This window comes from Salvelinus fontinalis, chromosome 22 (assembly GCF_029448725.1).
Source record: "Salvelinus fontinalis isolate EN_2023a chromosome 22, ASM2944872v1, whole genome shotgun sequence".
Lineage (NCBI taxonomy): Eukaryota > Metazoa > Chordata > Actinopteri > Salmoniformes > Salmonidae > Salvelinus > Salvelinus fontinalis.
Window position 1 is genome coordinate 24,507,034 of NC_074686.1, and position 16,124 is coordinate 24,523,157.

The window sequence follows — 16,124 nt, forward strand, 5'->3', positions numbered from 1 at the left end:
TTCCTGAATATATTCCCATTTACTTCCTACAAAGTATAGGCCGATATTCTAACAAGATTCAAAATACAACATAATAACAACCAAGAACAAATGTCTTGGATGGTTCCTACTGTCCCGTAAATTGCTGGAGTAAATCTGTCTGGTTAGTGTACCTGGTCCAAAGGGCTGTAGGAACCAGGTGCGTCCAGCTCGGCCAGGCAGGCTGTTGGAGGGCTGTGTAGGGCTGACCGCCCTGATGGTCTTCACATCAGCCCTGTTGTCCCCTGCCGTGGGGATCTCTAACACAGGGATCACCGTACACTGGTCCAGCAGGCCGTCTGAAGTCATTACCTCCGTGTAGCGCTCCTCACAGCCACACACACCTGCCTGGGAGAGGAAGGGACGTACACATCTATTAGTGAGATGCAGTGGCACATCAAGGGGTTGCTTTGCAGGTGTGTTGGAGATGTTTAGCAATTGGTGCACTTCATGAGTATCACACAATTCACACACACACACATACATACACTCACACACAGAAACACATTATAACATCAAAACATAGACACAAGGCATTTTTGTCAGTTTTGTCTCATTTAGTACAGCAAATAATGCAGCCGCAGGTTGGTGACCTGGCTAAGCACCAAGTTGGATTAAAGTGAGGTCATTTCTTATCAAATATTCCCGGGTGTAATCGAATGAATCATCACTCAGATTTAGCTCAGGCTCATATCTTGGCATTATTAACATTAACCACCACACGTTTCAATCCCCTTTGTGATGCTAGTGCTGCATTGAGAGAGAGGTGGGGGGGGGGGGGGGGGGGGTCAGACAGAAATTCATGCTCTGAGATTTATAGGGTGGTGTCTGTTGGGGTATACAGCCCGCCAGCCCAAAGGCTTCCCCTATTCTTTCTCTCTTTCCGCTCTCTCTGTTCGCTCATCACTCGAGCTCTCTCAGATCACTCCTCTGCCAGCCCAGGGGTTTTTCATTATCTTTCATCCCCCTCTTTCCTTTTTCTCTCATCACCCCGAGATTAAATACCAACAATGCAAACAGTGGCTGTACGGCTGAACACACACACACACACACACACACACACACACACACACACACACACACACACACACACACACACACACACACACACACACACACACACACACACACACACACACACACACACACACACACACACACACACAAGTTCATGAACACACAGACAGACATACAATTAGGGAATGATGGACAGAACTAATTAGATTCACTCACAACCACACCTACAAGCACGGAAAAACACTGGCACAAGAGACACATTTACACACAGTCATAAACACAGAAACACAGCCAGGCCCTGGGAGATGACTAACAACACAAACATGAAAGAGAACAGTGACCTGATACACACCACACAAACAGAGACATTTGAGCCATATCCAGCTAGACATGTTGCTGTAGCTCTCTCACAGCCCCCCCAGCACTGACTAGAGGCCTGAGTCCTGGTTCAGGGTGTTAGTAATAGTGACTGGCTCTGATGTGTTCTGACATGGGTGTGTGTATAGATGGTGCCGATCCCCCATAGACGCACGCACGCACACACACCTCCACACAAACACTTCCAGTGTACCCATGTAACCGGTCCCCCGGTGTGTCCAGGAAATTGACTCTGTTTTTAGTGAACACAAATGCTGGGAGCACTCAGCCCGAGGAGGGAAAAACTCCACTTCAAAGACCGGGCTGAATATTATGGGATGTTTCTCTCTTACATACGACTGAGAATCAAATACACCCGTTGAATACCACTGGGTTGAAGAATACCGTACTGTATTGTATTGAACTAAATATATATATATATATATATATATATATATATAATGTTGTTTGTACTGGTTCTGGGATTTCCTGTGAGATGCTTGATAATGTGAGATGGAGTTTAATTGAGAAAATAAGTATAACTGAAAAAGAAAATAGTCTTGTTGATCATGCCTTGCTTTTTCATGTATGTAGTATTCTCCTGCTACGGCAGATGCAGTAAGTACAGGGGAATTCATCTGCACATAACAGCAGCATGAACACACCATCAGAGACTAACAATTCAGCTACTTTCTTTTTCTGTCACTGTGTTTTCACAACTAGCCCCAATGTGTGTGTGTGTCTCTCTCTCTCTCTCTCTCTCTCTCTCTCTCTCTCTCTCTCTCTCCTCTCTCCTCTCTCTCTCTCCTCTCTCTCTCTCTCTCTCCTCTCTCTCTCTCTCTCTCTCTCTCTCTCTCTCTCTCTCTCTCTCCTCTCTCTCTCTCTCTCTCTCTCTCTCTCTCTCATCACCTCTGTGCAGAAGGAGCGTGGTTTGTTGCAGGCTGGGTCACATGATCGGTCTGCCACGGGTTGGGCCGTCATAGGGCAGCCACCTGTATGGTAGAGGTCAGAGGGCAAGTGTCAGTGGGGAGGGGTTTGGGGCAGCGAGGGGATGAAAGTGAGGGTGCCATAGGGAGAGGACTCCCTTTATGACATAAAGATGCTGTACATTTAATTATCTCACTAATGCAAGTAGACAAGCACATACATGTATACACAAGATGTACACACGCAGACACACACACAGTCTTGTGCAACGAGCCTATGGAGACACACAATTCAATTCTAACCCTAACCTTAAAACTAACCCTAAACCATTTGTAACCTTTACCCTAAACCCCCTAGAAATAGCATTTGACATTGTGGAGACTAACTGTCCCCAGTTGGTCAAATGTTTGTTTACTATTCTTGTAGGGACTTATAGTTAAACACGTCCATATGCACACACAGCAGAGCAGAGGACGTGCGGTCCACATTGTTGGGCAGCTTTCACTGCTGTCTTTGTTACTGTACTTCTGTCAGTCTGTTATGCTGCAGGCAACATGGATCAGAGAGCCAACTTTCCCTCTTTCTCTCTTTCTCTTTCTCTTTCTCTTTCTCTCTCTCTCTCTCTCTCTCTCTCTCTCTCTCTCTCTCTCTCTCTCTCTCTCTCTCTCTCTCTCTCTCAATTCAATTCAATTCAATTCAATTCAAGGGGCTTTATTGGCATGGGAAACATGTGTTAACATTGCCAAAGCAAGTGAGGTAGATAATATACAAAAGTCAAATAAACAATAAAAAATGAACAGTAAACATTACACATACAGAAGTTTCAAAACAGTAAAGACATTACAAATGTCATATTATATATATATGCAGTGTTGTAACAATGTACAAATGGTTAAAGCACACAAGTTAAAGTAAATAAACATAAATATGGGTTGTATTTACAATGGTGTTTGTTCTTCACTGGTTGCCCTTTTCTGGTAGCAACAAGTCACAAATCTTGCTGCTGTGATGGCACACTGTGGAATTTCACCCAGTAGATATGGGAGTTTATCAAAATTGGACTTGTTTTCGAATTCTTTGTGGATCTGTGTAATCTGAGGGAAATATGTCTCTCTAATATGGTCATACATTGGGCAGGAGGTTAGGAAGTGCAGCTCAGTTTCCACCTCATTTTGTGGGCAGTGAGCACATAGCCTGTCTTCTCTTGAGAGCCATGTCTGCCTACGGCGGCCTTTCTCAATAGCAAGGCTATGCTCACTGAGTCTGTACATAGTCAAAGCTTTCCTTAAGTTTGGGTCAGTCACAGTGGTTAGGTATTCTGCCACTATATACTCTCTGTTTAGGGCCAAATAGCATTCTAGTTTGCTCTGTTTTTTTGTTAATTCTTTCCAATGTGTCAAGTAATTATCTTTTTGTTTTCTCATGATTTGGTTGGGTCTAACTGTGCTGTTGTCCTGGGGCTCTGTGGGGTGTGTTTGTGTTTGTGTTTGTGAACAGAGCCCTAGGACCAGCTTGTTTAGGGGACTCTTCTCCAGGTTCATCTCTCTGTAGGTGATGGCTTTGTTATGGAAGGTTTGGGAATCGCTTCCTTTTAGGTGGTTGTAGAATTTCTCTCTCTCTCTCTCTCTCTCTCTCTCTCTCTCTCTCTCTCTCTCTCTCTCTCTCTCTCTCTCTCTCTCTCTCTCTCTCTCTCTCTCTCTCTCTCTCTCTCTCTCTCTCTCGCTCTCTCTCTCTCTCGCTCTCTCTCTCTCTCTCTCTCTCCCCTCCCTCCCTCCCTCCCTCCCTCCCTCCCCACAGCAGGAGGCAAGCAACAACAATGGGTCCTCCAACGCTTTCCAATTAATTTACCCTCACAGATAGCTAGCTGCTCAAGACGTCTCCCCAAACACCGAGACAAAAACACACAGTCCCATGAATTCATGGTTTAGCAGACATACACCACGCAGTATGCACCATCCCAGAGAGCAAGCGTACAGACACACTTAGATACACAGGAAAGCTGACTGAGCTCTCTGGGTCTCAGATGATTTGTGTGTACTGTGGTGAGATGATGCACTCACTGCAACATGTACACTGATACACCTTCAGATATCAAGGACAGCATTCATGTGTCCCAAATGACACCCTATTTCCTACATAGTGCACTACTTTTGAAGAGAACCCTATGGTCTATGGTCAAAAGTAGTGCACTATTTAGGAAATAGGGGGCCATTTGGGATGTAGCCATCCCTGGGAAGGGAAGGTAGGCCAGCCCTGGTCCATCCCTATCTCTTTAAGTGATTGCCTCAGGGAGATTCGCTCCCATCGTCCCATCAATGCAGTGGACTGCCTCAAGGCAAAAAGAAAGGGGCTCGCTGTTTCTCACTAGGCTTTTATTTGAACTACACTGGGGTAAATCAATATACACAAGACAAGGGTATCGGAGACAAGAGGAGGGATACTGTAGTGGTAGTGGGGGGGGGGGGGGGGGGGGGGGGGAACTAGACCAACTAGACCAACGGTATACAGAGTAGGAATACGGTAGTGGTGGTGAGGAAACTAGAACCGACTCACAGCTAAGTCAGTACTGCAGCCCGTCCTCTGATAAGTGTGGTTTCTATGACAACGTTGTAGGTGGCAGTAAGGACTAGGTTTGTCATTAGGAGTTAAACAGCACCACGGTAACCAGGCTGAAAGAAACAGAGGTTACCACAGCAGCCAGGGGGAGGGGTAAAGTCTGGAGCTTAATCATTATATATATAACGTAATATAATATCTGCAACTAAGCAGACACTTTTATCCAAAGTGACTTACACAGTGCATCAGTGCTTGAAAGAATGAAAAAGGTTCCACTGCTCCCTTAAATTTGACAGTACTTCTAACCAGGCAGTCTACAATGTGTACCCAAGCTTTAGAGAATGAGAGGTGCAAGGCCCAGTACTCTGCACCAGTCAGCATCGGTCCACTTCAACCACTTAGCTAAATTCCTTCACTTCAACATCCCACTTCACACCAGATATACGTGTAGCGACACTCAGAGAGTAATCCTGGACGGGATGCCTCAAGTTATTCAAACCATACTGTCGGCAGAAAACTGCTAGTCTATCAGAAGACGTCTTGAATATTAATGATGGTGATGCACATGGACACACTCTCTCTCACACACACACACACACACACACACACACACACACACACACACACACACACACACACACAGTGTATGCAAATCATAAGCGGAAACCACATGGTGTGAAAGGAAGCGTTTACATCAAGGAAATACAGGGTACATGCCAATCAACCAGTCTGATATAATATGCGTAAAATATGCCAACCATCTGGGGCGTATGTCTATGGAATGCCTTGGCATAGGATCTATAGCATCATTACAGTTTTTTACAATCACTTTGGCACTCATTTCGGAACCTTGATGTCATTTTTCAAAACTCTAGACACAAAACTCACAACCAATGATCAAAATGCAAATCTTTCTAAACTCTAACACTTTTTCCAATTGCTTGGATACAATACACATAAAGTTAAGATAATTTGTTCATTGAACTAAAATCACCTGTTCAAAATGACACAACTTAACATCAAAGTATTACCATTTCAAAATACAATTCACACATTACATCTGAGATGACTGTCTATTCAAATCAAATCAAATGTATTTATATAGCCCTTCTTACATCAGCTGATATCTCAAAGTGCTGTACAGAAACCCAGCCAAAAACCCCAATCAGCAAGCAATGCAGGCGTAGAAGCACCTTTCACCTTTCATTTCATTTCAATGATCTAACTATCAATTGATACAACTGATCAAAATGATAAGTAACTGTTGCATTACTCTTAATGCATAGTTTTATGAAAACTGACAAACAATATTCCATGTTTAGATCATGAAAGTTTCAGGATAACGAGATCCATTGACACCAATTACCGTGGAACATGAACCAATTGGACTACATTATTTATGGAAGTAATATTTCATCATCATTCTTTATCAGCCACTGTTTCTATGGTCCCATGTACCAGTTTTCCAGACCATGTTTTCAGATTTTACCTTACTGTACACTCACCGGCCACTTTATTAGGTACACCTATCTAGTACTGGGTAGGACCCCCCTGCCTCCACAACAGCCTGAATTATTCACAGTGTTGTACGTTAAGAGATGCCCTTCTGCACACCACTGTTTTAAACAGCTGTTATTTGAGCATTTGTGGCCTTTCTGTTAGCTTGAATGAGTCTGGACATTCTCCTCTGACCTCTCTCATTAACAAGGTGTTTTGTCCACAGAACTGCCGCTCACTGAATGTGTTTTGTTTATCGCACCATTCTCTGTAAACTCTAGAGACTGTAGTGCGTAAAAATCCCAGGAAGGCAGCTGTTTCTGAGATGCTGGAATCACCATATTGAGTTGCAGGCAGCCACATGATTCGCTGTTCGAATGTAACCTTCCTTGATGAGCTAAATCAGGTCTGTAGAGCTGATGGCATGACCTATGTCATTGTATTGGATAATGTCAGGTTCCACCATGCTCAAGCATGGTTTCAGGCCCCTCCACAATTTATCACCCTGTACTTACCCCCATACTCTCCTTTCCTTAACCCGATTGAGTAATTTTTCTCCACATGGAGGTGGAAGGTATATATGATAGGCGCCCTCATGAACAAGCCACCCTTCTCCAGGCCATGGATGACGCATGCAATGACATCACGGCAGACCAGTGTCAGGCCTGGATTCGCCATGCCCGAAGATTCTTCCCAAGATGTTTGGCTAATGAAAACTTCCATTGTGATGTGGATGAGAACCTGTGGCCAAATCCACAAGACACGGTTGATGGAAATATAGAAGTACAGTAATCAATCTTTTGTTTTGCTTTTTACAGTAAGCCAGGTGAGGAACACTGCAGTTGATGTTTTTCAGTAAGCCAGGTGAGGAACACTGCAGTTGATGTTTTACAGTAAGCCAGGTGAGGAACACTACAGTTGATGTTTTACAGTAAGCCAGGTGAGGAACACTGCAGTTGATGTTTTACAGTAAGCCAGGTGAGGAACACTGCAGTTGATGTTTTACAGTAAGCCAGGTGAGGAACACTGCAGTTGACCTTTAACTGTTTTTTCTTTTTTGTAGCTAATTATTTTTGATTTGATTCAAAGAAACCCATGTTGTGATTTTATTGTATTTCATCAATAAATTTCATATTTTGTTCAATGATTCCACTGTGTCTGCAGTATTCTCTCTACTAGTCCTTTTACAGTGATGTATTTACGTGTAGTAGCATAATGAAACATGTATCACATATTTTGTACTACAATATTTCATGATTGTACGAACAACTACACAGTGAAACTATCGGTGTCTTGTGTGTGGGTGATCTAAATGAATGTTCCTATGGTATTTCATGATAAATAAGTTATTTGAACCAATGATTCTGCAAGTGCAAGGTTTCTTTAAAGATATGAATGCACAATGCAATGTTTTGAACATTGGACAGCCTGTGTTTTTTTTTTGTTTTTTTTTTGGACAGGCTGTGTTACAAGTGATGACCATTTGGAGTTTTGTGTCTAGAGTTTTGAAAAATAACCACAAGGTTCTGAAATTGGTGCCAGTTTGTGATTGTTAAAAACTGTAATACACGGTGAGTGAGAATTCAGGCTATATCATGATTCATGCACACCTAAGTGTATTGAGCTGTCTAGATAAATGCATGTTAAATAAAGTTGGATTTGATATGTAAGACTCTATGCCTACACACCTAACATCATATGTATAGTTTACAGAAATGTTTCATGCACTTATTCACATTTTAGTCATTTAGCAGACACTCTTAACCAGAGTGACTTACACTTGTGCATTCATTTTTAGATAGCTAGGTGAGAAAATCACATATCACAGTCGTACAAGTACATTTTTCCACAAAATAAGAAGTTAACAGGCAAAGTCAGTGTTGGTAGTCAGTGGTTATTAATTCCTGAGATGATTCACTGCTGAATAAGACACACATCCTTTATGATACTTGACATATACACTATAACTCTTTACCTACAACCTCCGAGCTCTGAGCACCACCGAGGCAGAGGCAGCAGTCACAGACCTAAAGCTGACGTGTGACGGCCAGCAGGACTAAAACCTGTAATCGTCAAGGATTAAATCGTCCTGCACACACAAACACACACACACGCTCGAAGGCACGCACGCATACACACAGGAGCACATGCACACACACAAGTCGCCTAGGCTCCACAGTGACAGGCAGTCAGGAAGTGCTTGGAAAGCAATCTCTCTCTTCCTCGAATGAACAAACGCCACTCGCTCCGACAGGCAGAGACAAGGTTTTAAACATCCCTATTCACCTCATCATCCACTGAGGCACCTGGAGAGAGCTGGGCTGGGTGGCTGACTGCAGCAGAACTGCATTGTACTACTCATTGGATCGTATGACCTAATTCACATCCCACACATTCATAGAGTTACAGTTGTGATTATGTAGCTACTCAATCGAGAGGCAGTGACTGAAATCTTTTTCTACAGTAGGCCACCACTCAATACGCATCGTTATTCTAGAAGGGTTTAGTGACTTCTATTCAGCAGCATATGAAGTAAGCACATATATAAAGAGACAGGTTTAAAAGAAAGACGTGTTGGTGGATGCATTGTGACAGGGGATGGGATGTAAGCAGCACACACACTCACACGTTTGTTTTACTGTCCTTGTGGGTTCCAAACAATTGATTGATTTAAAATCCTATTTTCCTTAACTCCAAACCCCTAACATTAACCCTTAAATACCAACCATAACTGGCGACCGTGTCAGCGTACATGCGCCCGGCCCATCACAGGAGTTGCTAGCGCAATGGGACAAGGATATCCCGGCCGGCCAAGCCCTCCCTTAACCCGGACGACGCTTGACCAATTGTGCCCTGCATTATTGGTCTCCGGGTTGCAGCTGGCTGCAGCACACGGAATCGAACCCGGATCTATAGTGACCGCTGCGCCACTCGTGAGGCCCTCCCTAACCCTGATTCTAACTCTAACCCCAACCCTAAACCTAACTCCAAAGCCTAAAATATACTTTTTTCCTTGTTGGCTAAATGTTCCTACTTGTCTGAACATTTCTGGTCCCCACAAGGATAGTAAAACCAAACACACGCACACGCATACTGTACCTGTGACATTTAATCCATCAGATCTCTGACACCAGACCAGTCGAGAGGAGCTTCTCCACTCTCCTGTCATCCACTTGTACTCATAGCACTGGCCCTCTGTAGTGGGAGGAGAGATATGGGTCAGTACAGACATACTTCACATTTGTGTGTGTGTGTGTGTGTGCGTGCGTGCGTGAGTGCGTGCGTGCGTGCGTGCGTGCGTGTGTGTGTGTGTGTATAGACTGACCAGTGCAGGGCCGGGCTTCCCACTCCTGTTCTGCATGAAGGGACAAATGCACATTTGTGTGTGTATGTGTATGTGTGTGTGTGTGTGTGTGTGTGTGTGTGTGCGTGCGTGCGTGCGTGCGTGCGGGTATAGACTGACCAGTGCAGGGCCGGGCTTCCCACTCCTGTTCTGGACACTGCAGTAGGTTCTCTGGCTCCTGGGCCAGCACGGCTCTGGATCTGACCTGCACTGAGCCGAAACCCAGGTCATCTCCACTGACACAGCTCAGCTGGCACGGGCTCCACACTGTCCAGTCAGTCAGGTAGCAGTCACCTGTACAGAAACACACAGTACATAACTTACAACACATGTAGCTGTACACAGTTGAAAACTTACAGTACTATAAGAGACGTTACTGTTAACCATGTAACCTAACCAAAAATATGGCTTCAGAGTCTATCCTGGTCCTATCACAACATTCCTGGCACTGGCACGACACAATTATAATGGGAAACTTGAATTTGGTTTGGATGTCATCCTATTTCCACACTGACTGTCACCAGGCAGACTTTTCAGATTTCCTCAGAGAATTCTCTTTTTGTTAAAGAGGATTAATAAACCCTGCCCCTGATAACGTTTAGAAGATCAACGTTCTCAAAAACTCCCCCAACAGAGCCAGATCACATTTTTCATCATCCACTTTTCTACCTTGAATCAGGGTGTTCTCAGAAAACAGGCCGTTTCCCATAAGAATAGGTCAGAGCAATTCATTCATTCATCCTGTTGTAGTGACAGAGAGGAAGTGAGCACACATCTAAATACTAATTAGTCATAAAGCCGTCAGGTCCAAGGAGGCCTAATCCTCCTTACGATTATCACCTGTCTTATCACCTGTCTGCTGTCTGTGTCAGGTGTCAGGCATGGTGGGGCCATGGACTGGGATACAATCAGGCAGGGGGAGGCTTGGGTGTGATGAGGCAGAGGAGGGGGGGGGGGGGGGGGTAATGCCTGGTGGGGTTTCATGTGGAGAAGGAGTGGACACCTGGATGAAGTACCTGTCTGATAGCTGCCTGAGCTAAACCACTGGAGATTAGGGCTGGCTATGTAGATATGTAATTTAGTAGGCCACAGGCAGAGGGTTTGTGTGATATGAATGAGGGCAATGAACGGTAGAATAGTAGGGAATTAGGCTACAAAGATGACTTTGACTACACATGTCCACAACTACCAAAAGCATCACTCTGGACACACACACACACACACACACAATTTTCTGCTGTATGAGCCTGTGTCATAACGTTCTACTTCTGCTACACTGGAGCTGTCAAAATGAGACGTTGGATATGTCATTGACAGGCTTTGGCAAAAAAGGAAATATGGAACTGTAAAAATTCTCACTAGTCATTTTCAGATCCGCTTTTTTCCCTTTCCCTCTGAAATGTATGACGTCGAAAGGTTTATATTCAGAGAAAGAAGAAATCATGTAATTATATAATCAGATTTGAGAATACTGAGCTTGTTGGATTCAGGCGTTGGTGGGCTCACTAGCACCAGCCTCTGAGCATCTAAACATCCAGTCCTCAGTGCCTACAGTCAGTGTCACAGGACACTGCTCCTAACAGATTCATGCTATAAAAGAGCTGGGCTAGAATATATCACAGCTAGGACCATATACATGTATTTTAGCACATCTGCTGATAAATGTGATTTAATGGCAGTAGTGAACTCAGGTCAGCCTAAAAGGAACAGCCAAATGTTTCTGCATAGTTAGTAAATAACGTTGAAGGACAAAGGGCTTTCTCGACCAGTTAAAGCTAGAAGAATCTACGAAACACCATTAATGTTACACATTGAACTATCTACACAGTAGATTAGAAGAATGCTCAAAGGTGAATCTTTACTGACCATAGGGTCAGGTGTTTTTCCAGGTCAGATCTTGGCTGCCTCTTATCTAGGGACCGGGTCCACTGTCCAGGACTCTGTTTCATCAGTCATTGCAGGCCAAGGTAAGTTAGTTACCTGGACAGGGCGAGGTGCAGGGTTCTTCCAGGGTGACCCGTTTGTCTCCGTCTACCGAGGGCTCCAGGTTTCCACACAGCTCATCATCCACCAGGCTGCCCTCTTCCTGGCCAGAACCGTCCGACACAAAGCAAGACACGTTACGGAACCGCAGCCCTTCTCCGCACCTCGCACCCTAGACGATAAAAAGAGAGAAAATACAGGTTAAAATACACCTCCATAGATATTTAATTTTGTGTCACAGATTGCCATTCAGTTTAATGACTCGGGTTTGCGCCACGAGAATGTGTTAGCTCTCTGAGCTAAACCATAGGCATTAGCTTGGGAAGCTAACACAGGTCTTCAGGTCTCAGGCAAGGTTACCTACAACGTGAGCTTGGTTCACTGAACCACGTCCCTTACATATATACATTCACACAGAGCTGGTATGCTGTGTAGATAACATCCAACTGTTACAGTTCAGAGTTTCAGTGTCTGTCAAGGCCATGGCATTGATCTTTGATTTGTCAGAAATAGCTTCTCTAGCATTGTGCTGTAGGCTGCTAATGAGCTACTGTCTGCTGTCAGAAACCCCAGCAGCAGGAGAAAACAGCCCAGAACAAAGGAGTGTCAACATTCCCTCAGTCTGCAATACAGAATACAGTGCCGTCTGTCAAAAATATAGATGCTTCTGGCAAATAAGAGGGAAAGAAGGAGAAAGAGGCACAGACAGAGAAAGAGGCGCAGATAGAGAAAGAGGCGCAGATAGAGAAAGAGGCGCAGACAGAGAAAGAGGCGCAGATAGAGAAAGAGGCGGAGACAGAGAAAGAGGCGCAGATAGAGAAAGAGGCGCAGACAGAGAAAGAGGCGCAGACAGAGAAAGAGGCGCAGATAGAGAAAGAGGCGCAGACAGAGAAAGAGGCGCAGATAGAGAAAGAGGCGCAGACAGAGAAAGAGGCGCAGATAGAGAAAGAGGCGCAGACAGAGAAAGAGGCGCAGATAGAGAAAGAGGCGCAGACAGAGAAAGAGGCGCAGACAGAGAAAGAGGCGCAGATAGAGAAAGAGGAGCAGACAGAGAAAGAGGCGCAGACAGAGAAAGAGGCGCAGATAGAGAAAGAGGCGCAGACAGAGAAAGAGTCGCAGATAGAGAAAGAGGCGCAGATAGAGAAAGAGGCGCAGATAGAGAAAGAGGCGCAGATAGAGAAAGAGGCGCAGACAGCGAAAGAGGCGCAGATAGAGAAAGAGGCGCAGACAGAGAAAGGCGCAGACAGATAAATAGGCGCAGACAGAGAAATAGGCGCAGACAGAGAAATAGGCGCAGACAGAGAAATAGGCGCAGACAGAGAAAGAGGAGCAGACAGAGAAAGGCGCAGACAGAAAAATAGGCGCAGACAGAGAAATAGGCGCAGACAGAGAAAGAGGCGCAGACAGAGAAAGAGGCGCAGACAGAGAAAGAGGCGCAGATAGAGAAAGAGGCGCAGACAGAGAAAGAGGCGCGGACAGAGAAAGAGGCGCAGATAGAGAAAGAGGCGCAGATAGAGAAAGAGGCGCAGACAGAGAAAGAGGCGCAGATAGAGAAAGAGGCGCAGACAGAGGAAGAGGCGCAGACAGAGAAACAGGCGCAGACAGAGAAAGGCGCAGACAGAGAAAGGCGCAGACAGAGAAATAGGCGCAGACAGAGAAATAGGCGCAGACAGAGAAATAGGCGCAGACAGAGAAAAAGGCGCAGACAGAGAAAGAGGCGCAGACAGAGAAAGGCGCAGACAGAGAAATAGGCGCAGACAGAGAAATAGGCGCAGATAGAGAAAGAGGCGCAGATAGAGAAAGAGGCGCAGACAGAGAAAGAGGCGCAGACAGAGAAAGGCGCAGACAGAGAAATAGGCGCAGACAGAGAAAGAGGCACAGATAGAGAGAGAGGCGCAGACAGAGAAAGAGGCGCAGATAGAGAAAGAGGCGCAGACAGAGAAAGAAGTGCAGACAGAGAAAGAGGCGCAGACAGAGAAAGAAGCGCAGACAGAGAAAGAGGCACAGACAGAGAAAGAGGCGCAGACAGAGAAAGAGGCGCAGACAGAGAAAGAAGCGCAGACAGAGAAGAGGCGCAGACAGAGAAATAGGCGCAGACAGAGAAAGAAGCGCACACAGAGAAAGAAGCGCAGACAGAGAAAGAGGCGCAGACAGAGAAAGAGGCGGAGATAGAGAAACAGGCGCAGACAGAGAAAGAGGCGCAGACAGAGAAAGAGGCGCAGATAGAGAAAGAGGCGCAGACAGAGAAAGAGGCACAGACAGAGAAAGAAGCGCAGACAGAGAAAGAGGCGCAGACAAAGAAAGAAGCGCAGACAGAGAAAAAGGCGCAGACAGAGAAAGAGGTGCAGACAGAGAAAGAGGCGTAGACAGAGAAAGAGGAGCAGACAGAGAAAGAGGCGCAGACAGAGAAAGAGGCGCGGACAGAGAAAGAGGCGCAGATAGAGAAAGAGGCGCAGATAGAGAAAGAGGCGCAGACAGAGAAAGAGGCGCAAATAGAGAAAGAGGCACAGACAGAGAAAGAGGCGCAGACAGAGAAAGAGGCGCAGACAGAGAAAGGCGCAGACAGAGAAAGGCGCAGACAGAGAAAGGCGCAGACAGAGAAATAGGCGCAGACAGAGAAAGAGGTGCAGACAGAGAAAGAGGTGCAGACAGAGAAAGGCGCAGACAGAGAAATAGGCGCAGACAGAGAAATAGGCGCAGATAGAGAAAGAGGCGCAGATAGAGAAAGAGGCGCAGACAGAGAAAGAGGCGCAGACAGAGAAAGGCGCAGACAGAGAAATAGGCGCAGACAGAGAAAGAGGCACAGATAGAGAGAGAGGCGCAGACAGAAAAGAGGCGCAGATAGAGAAAGAGGCGCAGACAGAGAAAGAAGTGCAGACAGAGAAAGAGGCGCAGACAGAGAAAGAGGCGCAGACAGAGAAAGAAGCGCAGACAGAGAAAGAGGCGCAGACAGAGAAAGAGGCGCAGACAGAGAAAGAGGCGCAGACAGAGAAAGAAGCGCAGACAGAGAAAGAGGCGCAGACAGAGAAATAGGCGCAGACAGAGAAAGAAGCGCATACAGAGAAAGAAGCGCAGACAGAGAAAGAGGCGCAGACAGAGAAAGAGGCGGAGATAGAGAAACAGGCGCAGACAGAGAAAGAGGCGCAGACAGAGAAAGAGGCGCAGATAGAGAAAGAGGCGCAGACAGAGAAAGAGGCACAGACAGGGAAAGAAGCGCAGACAGAGAAAGAGGCGCAGACAGAGAAAGAAGCGCAGACAGAGAAAGAGGCGCAGACAGAGGAAGAGGTGCAGACAGAGAAAGAGGCGCTGACAGAGAAAGAGGCGCAGACAGAGAAAGGGGCGCAGACAGAGAAAGAGGCGGAGATAGAGAAAAAGGCGCAGACAGAGAAAGAGGCGCAGACAGAGAAAGAGGCGCAGACAGAGAAGAGGCGCAGACAGAGAAAGAGGCACAGACAGAGAAAGAAGCGCAGACAGAGAAAGAGGCGCAGACAGAGAAAGAAGCGCAGACAGAGAAAGAGGCGCAGACAGAGAAATAGGCGCAGACAGAGAAAGAGGCGCAGACAGAGAAAGAGGCGCAGATAGAGAAAGAGGTGCAGACAGAGAAAGAGGCGCAGACGGAGAAAGAGGCGCAGATAGAGAAAGAGGCGCAGATAGAGAAAGAGGCGCAGACAGAGAAAGAGGCGCAGATAGAGAAAGAGGCGCAGATAGAGAAAGAGGCGCAGATAGAGAAAGAGGCGCAGATAGAGAAAGAGGCGCAGACAGCGAAAGAGGCGCAGATAGAGAAAGAGGCGCAGACAGAGAAAGAGGCGCAGACAGAGAAAAAGGCGCAGACAGAGAAAGGCGCAGACAGAGAAAGGCGCAGACAGATAAATAGGCGCAGACAGAGAAATAGGCGCAGACAGAGAAATAGGCGCAGACAGAGAAATAGGCGCAGACAGAGAAAGAGGAGCAGACAGAGAAAGGCGCAGACAGAAAAATAGGCTCAGACAGAGAAATAGGCGCAGACAGAGAAAGAGGCGCAGACAGAGAAAGAGGCGCAGACAGAGAAAGAGGCGCAGATAGAGAAAGAGGCGCAGACAGAGAAAGAGGAGCGGACAGAGAAAGAGGCGCAGATAGAGAAAGAGGCGCAGATAGAGAAAGAGGTGCAGATAGAGAAAGAGGCGCAGACAGAGAAAGAGGCGCAGACAGAGAAAGAGGCGCAGACAGAGAAAGGCGCAGACAGAGAAAGGTGCAGACAGAGAAATAGGCGCAGACAGAGAAATAGGCGCAGACAGAGAAATAGGCGCAGACAGAGAAAGAGGCGCAGACAGAGAAAGAGGCGCAGACAGAGAAAGGCGCAGACAGAGAAATAGGCGCAGACAGAGAAATAGGCGCAGACAGAGAAATAGGCGCAGATAGAGAAAGAGGCGCAGATAGAGAAAGAGGC

At 46.1% G+C, this 16,124-nt stretch overlaps 1 protein-coding gene across 1 annotated transcript in view; it reads right to left on the reverse strand.

Moving 5' to 3' along the window:
* The window catches only part of LOC129820080 (thrombospondin type-1 domain-containing protein 7A-like), a 184,893-nt gene that overhangs the window by 7,358 nt on the left and 161,411 nt on the right, over window positions 1-16,124 (reverse strand). The window contains exons 22-26 of the mRNA XM_055876922.1: window positions 11,696-11,870; window positions 9,836-10,009; window positions 9,472-9,567; window positions 2,302-2,384; window positions 153-366 (exon numbers count right to left, since the gene is read on the reverse strand). Coding sequence (XP_055732897.1) covers window positions 153-366; window positions 2,302-2,384; window positions 9,472-9,567; window positions 9,836-10,009; window positions 11,696-11,870 — 742 coding nt within the window. The remainder of the gene's footprint in view (window positions 1-152; window positions 367-2,301; window positions 2,385-9,471; window positions 9,568-9,835; window positions 10,010-11,695; window positions 11,871-16,124) is intronic.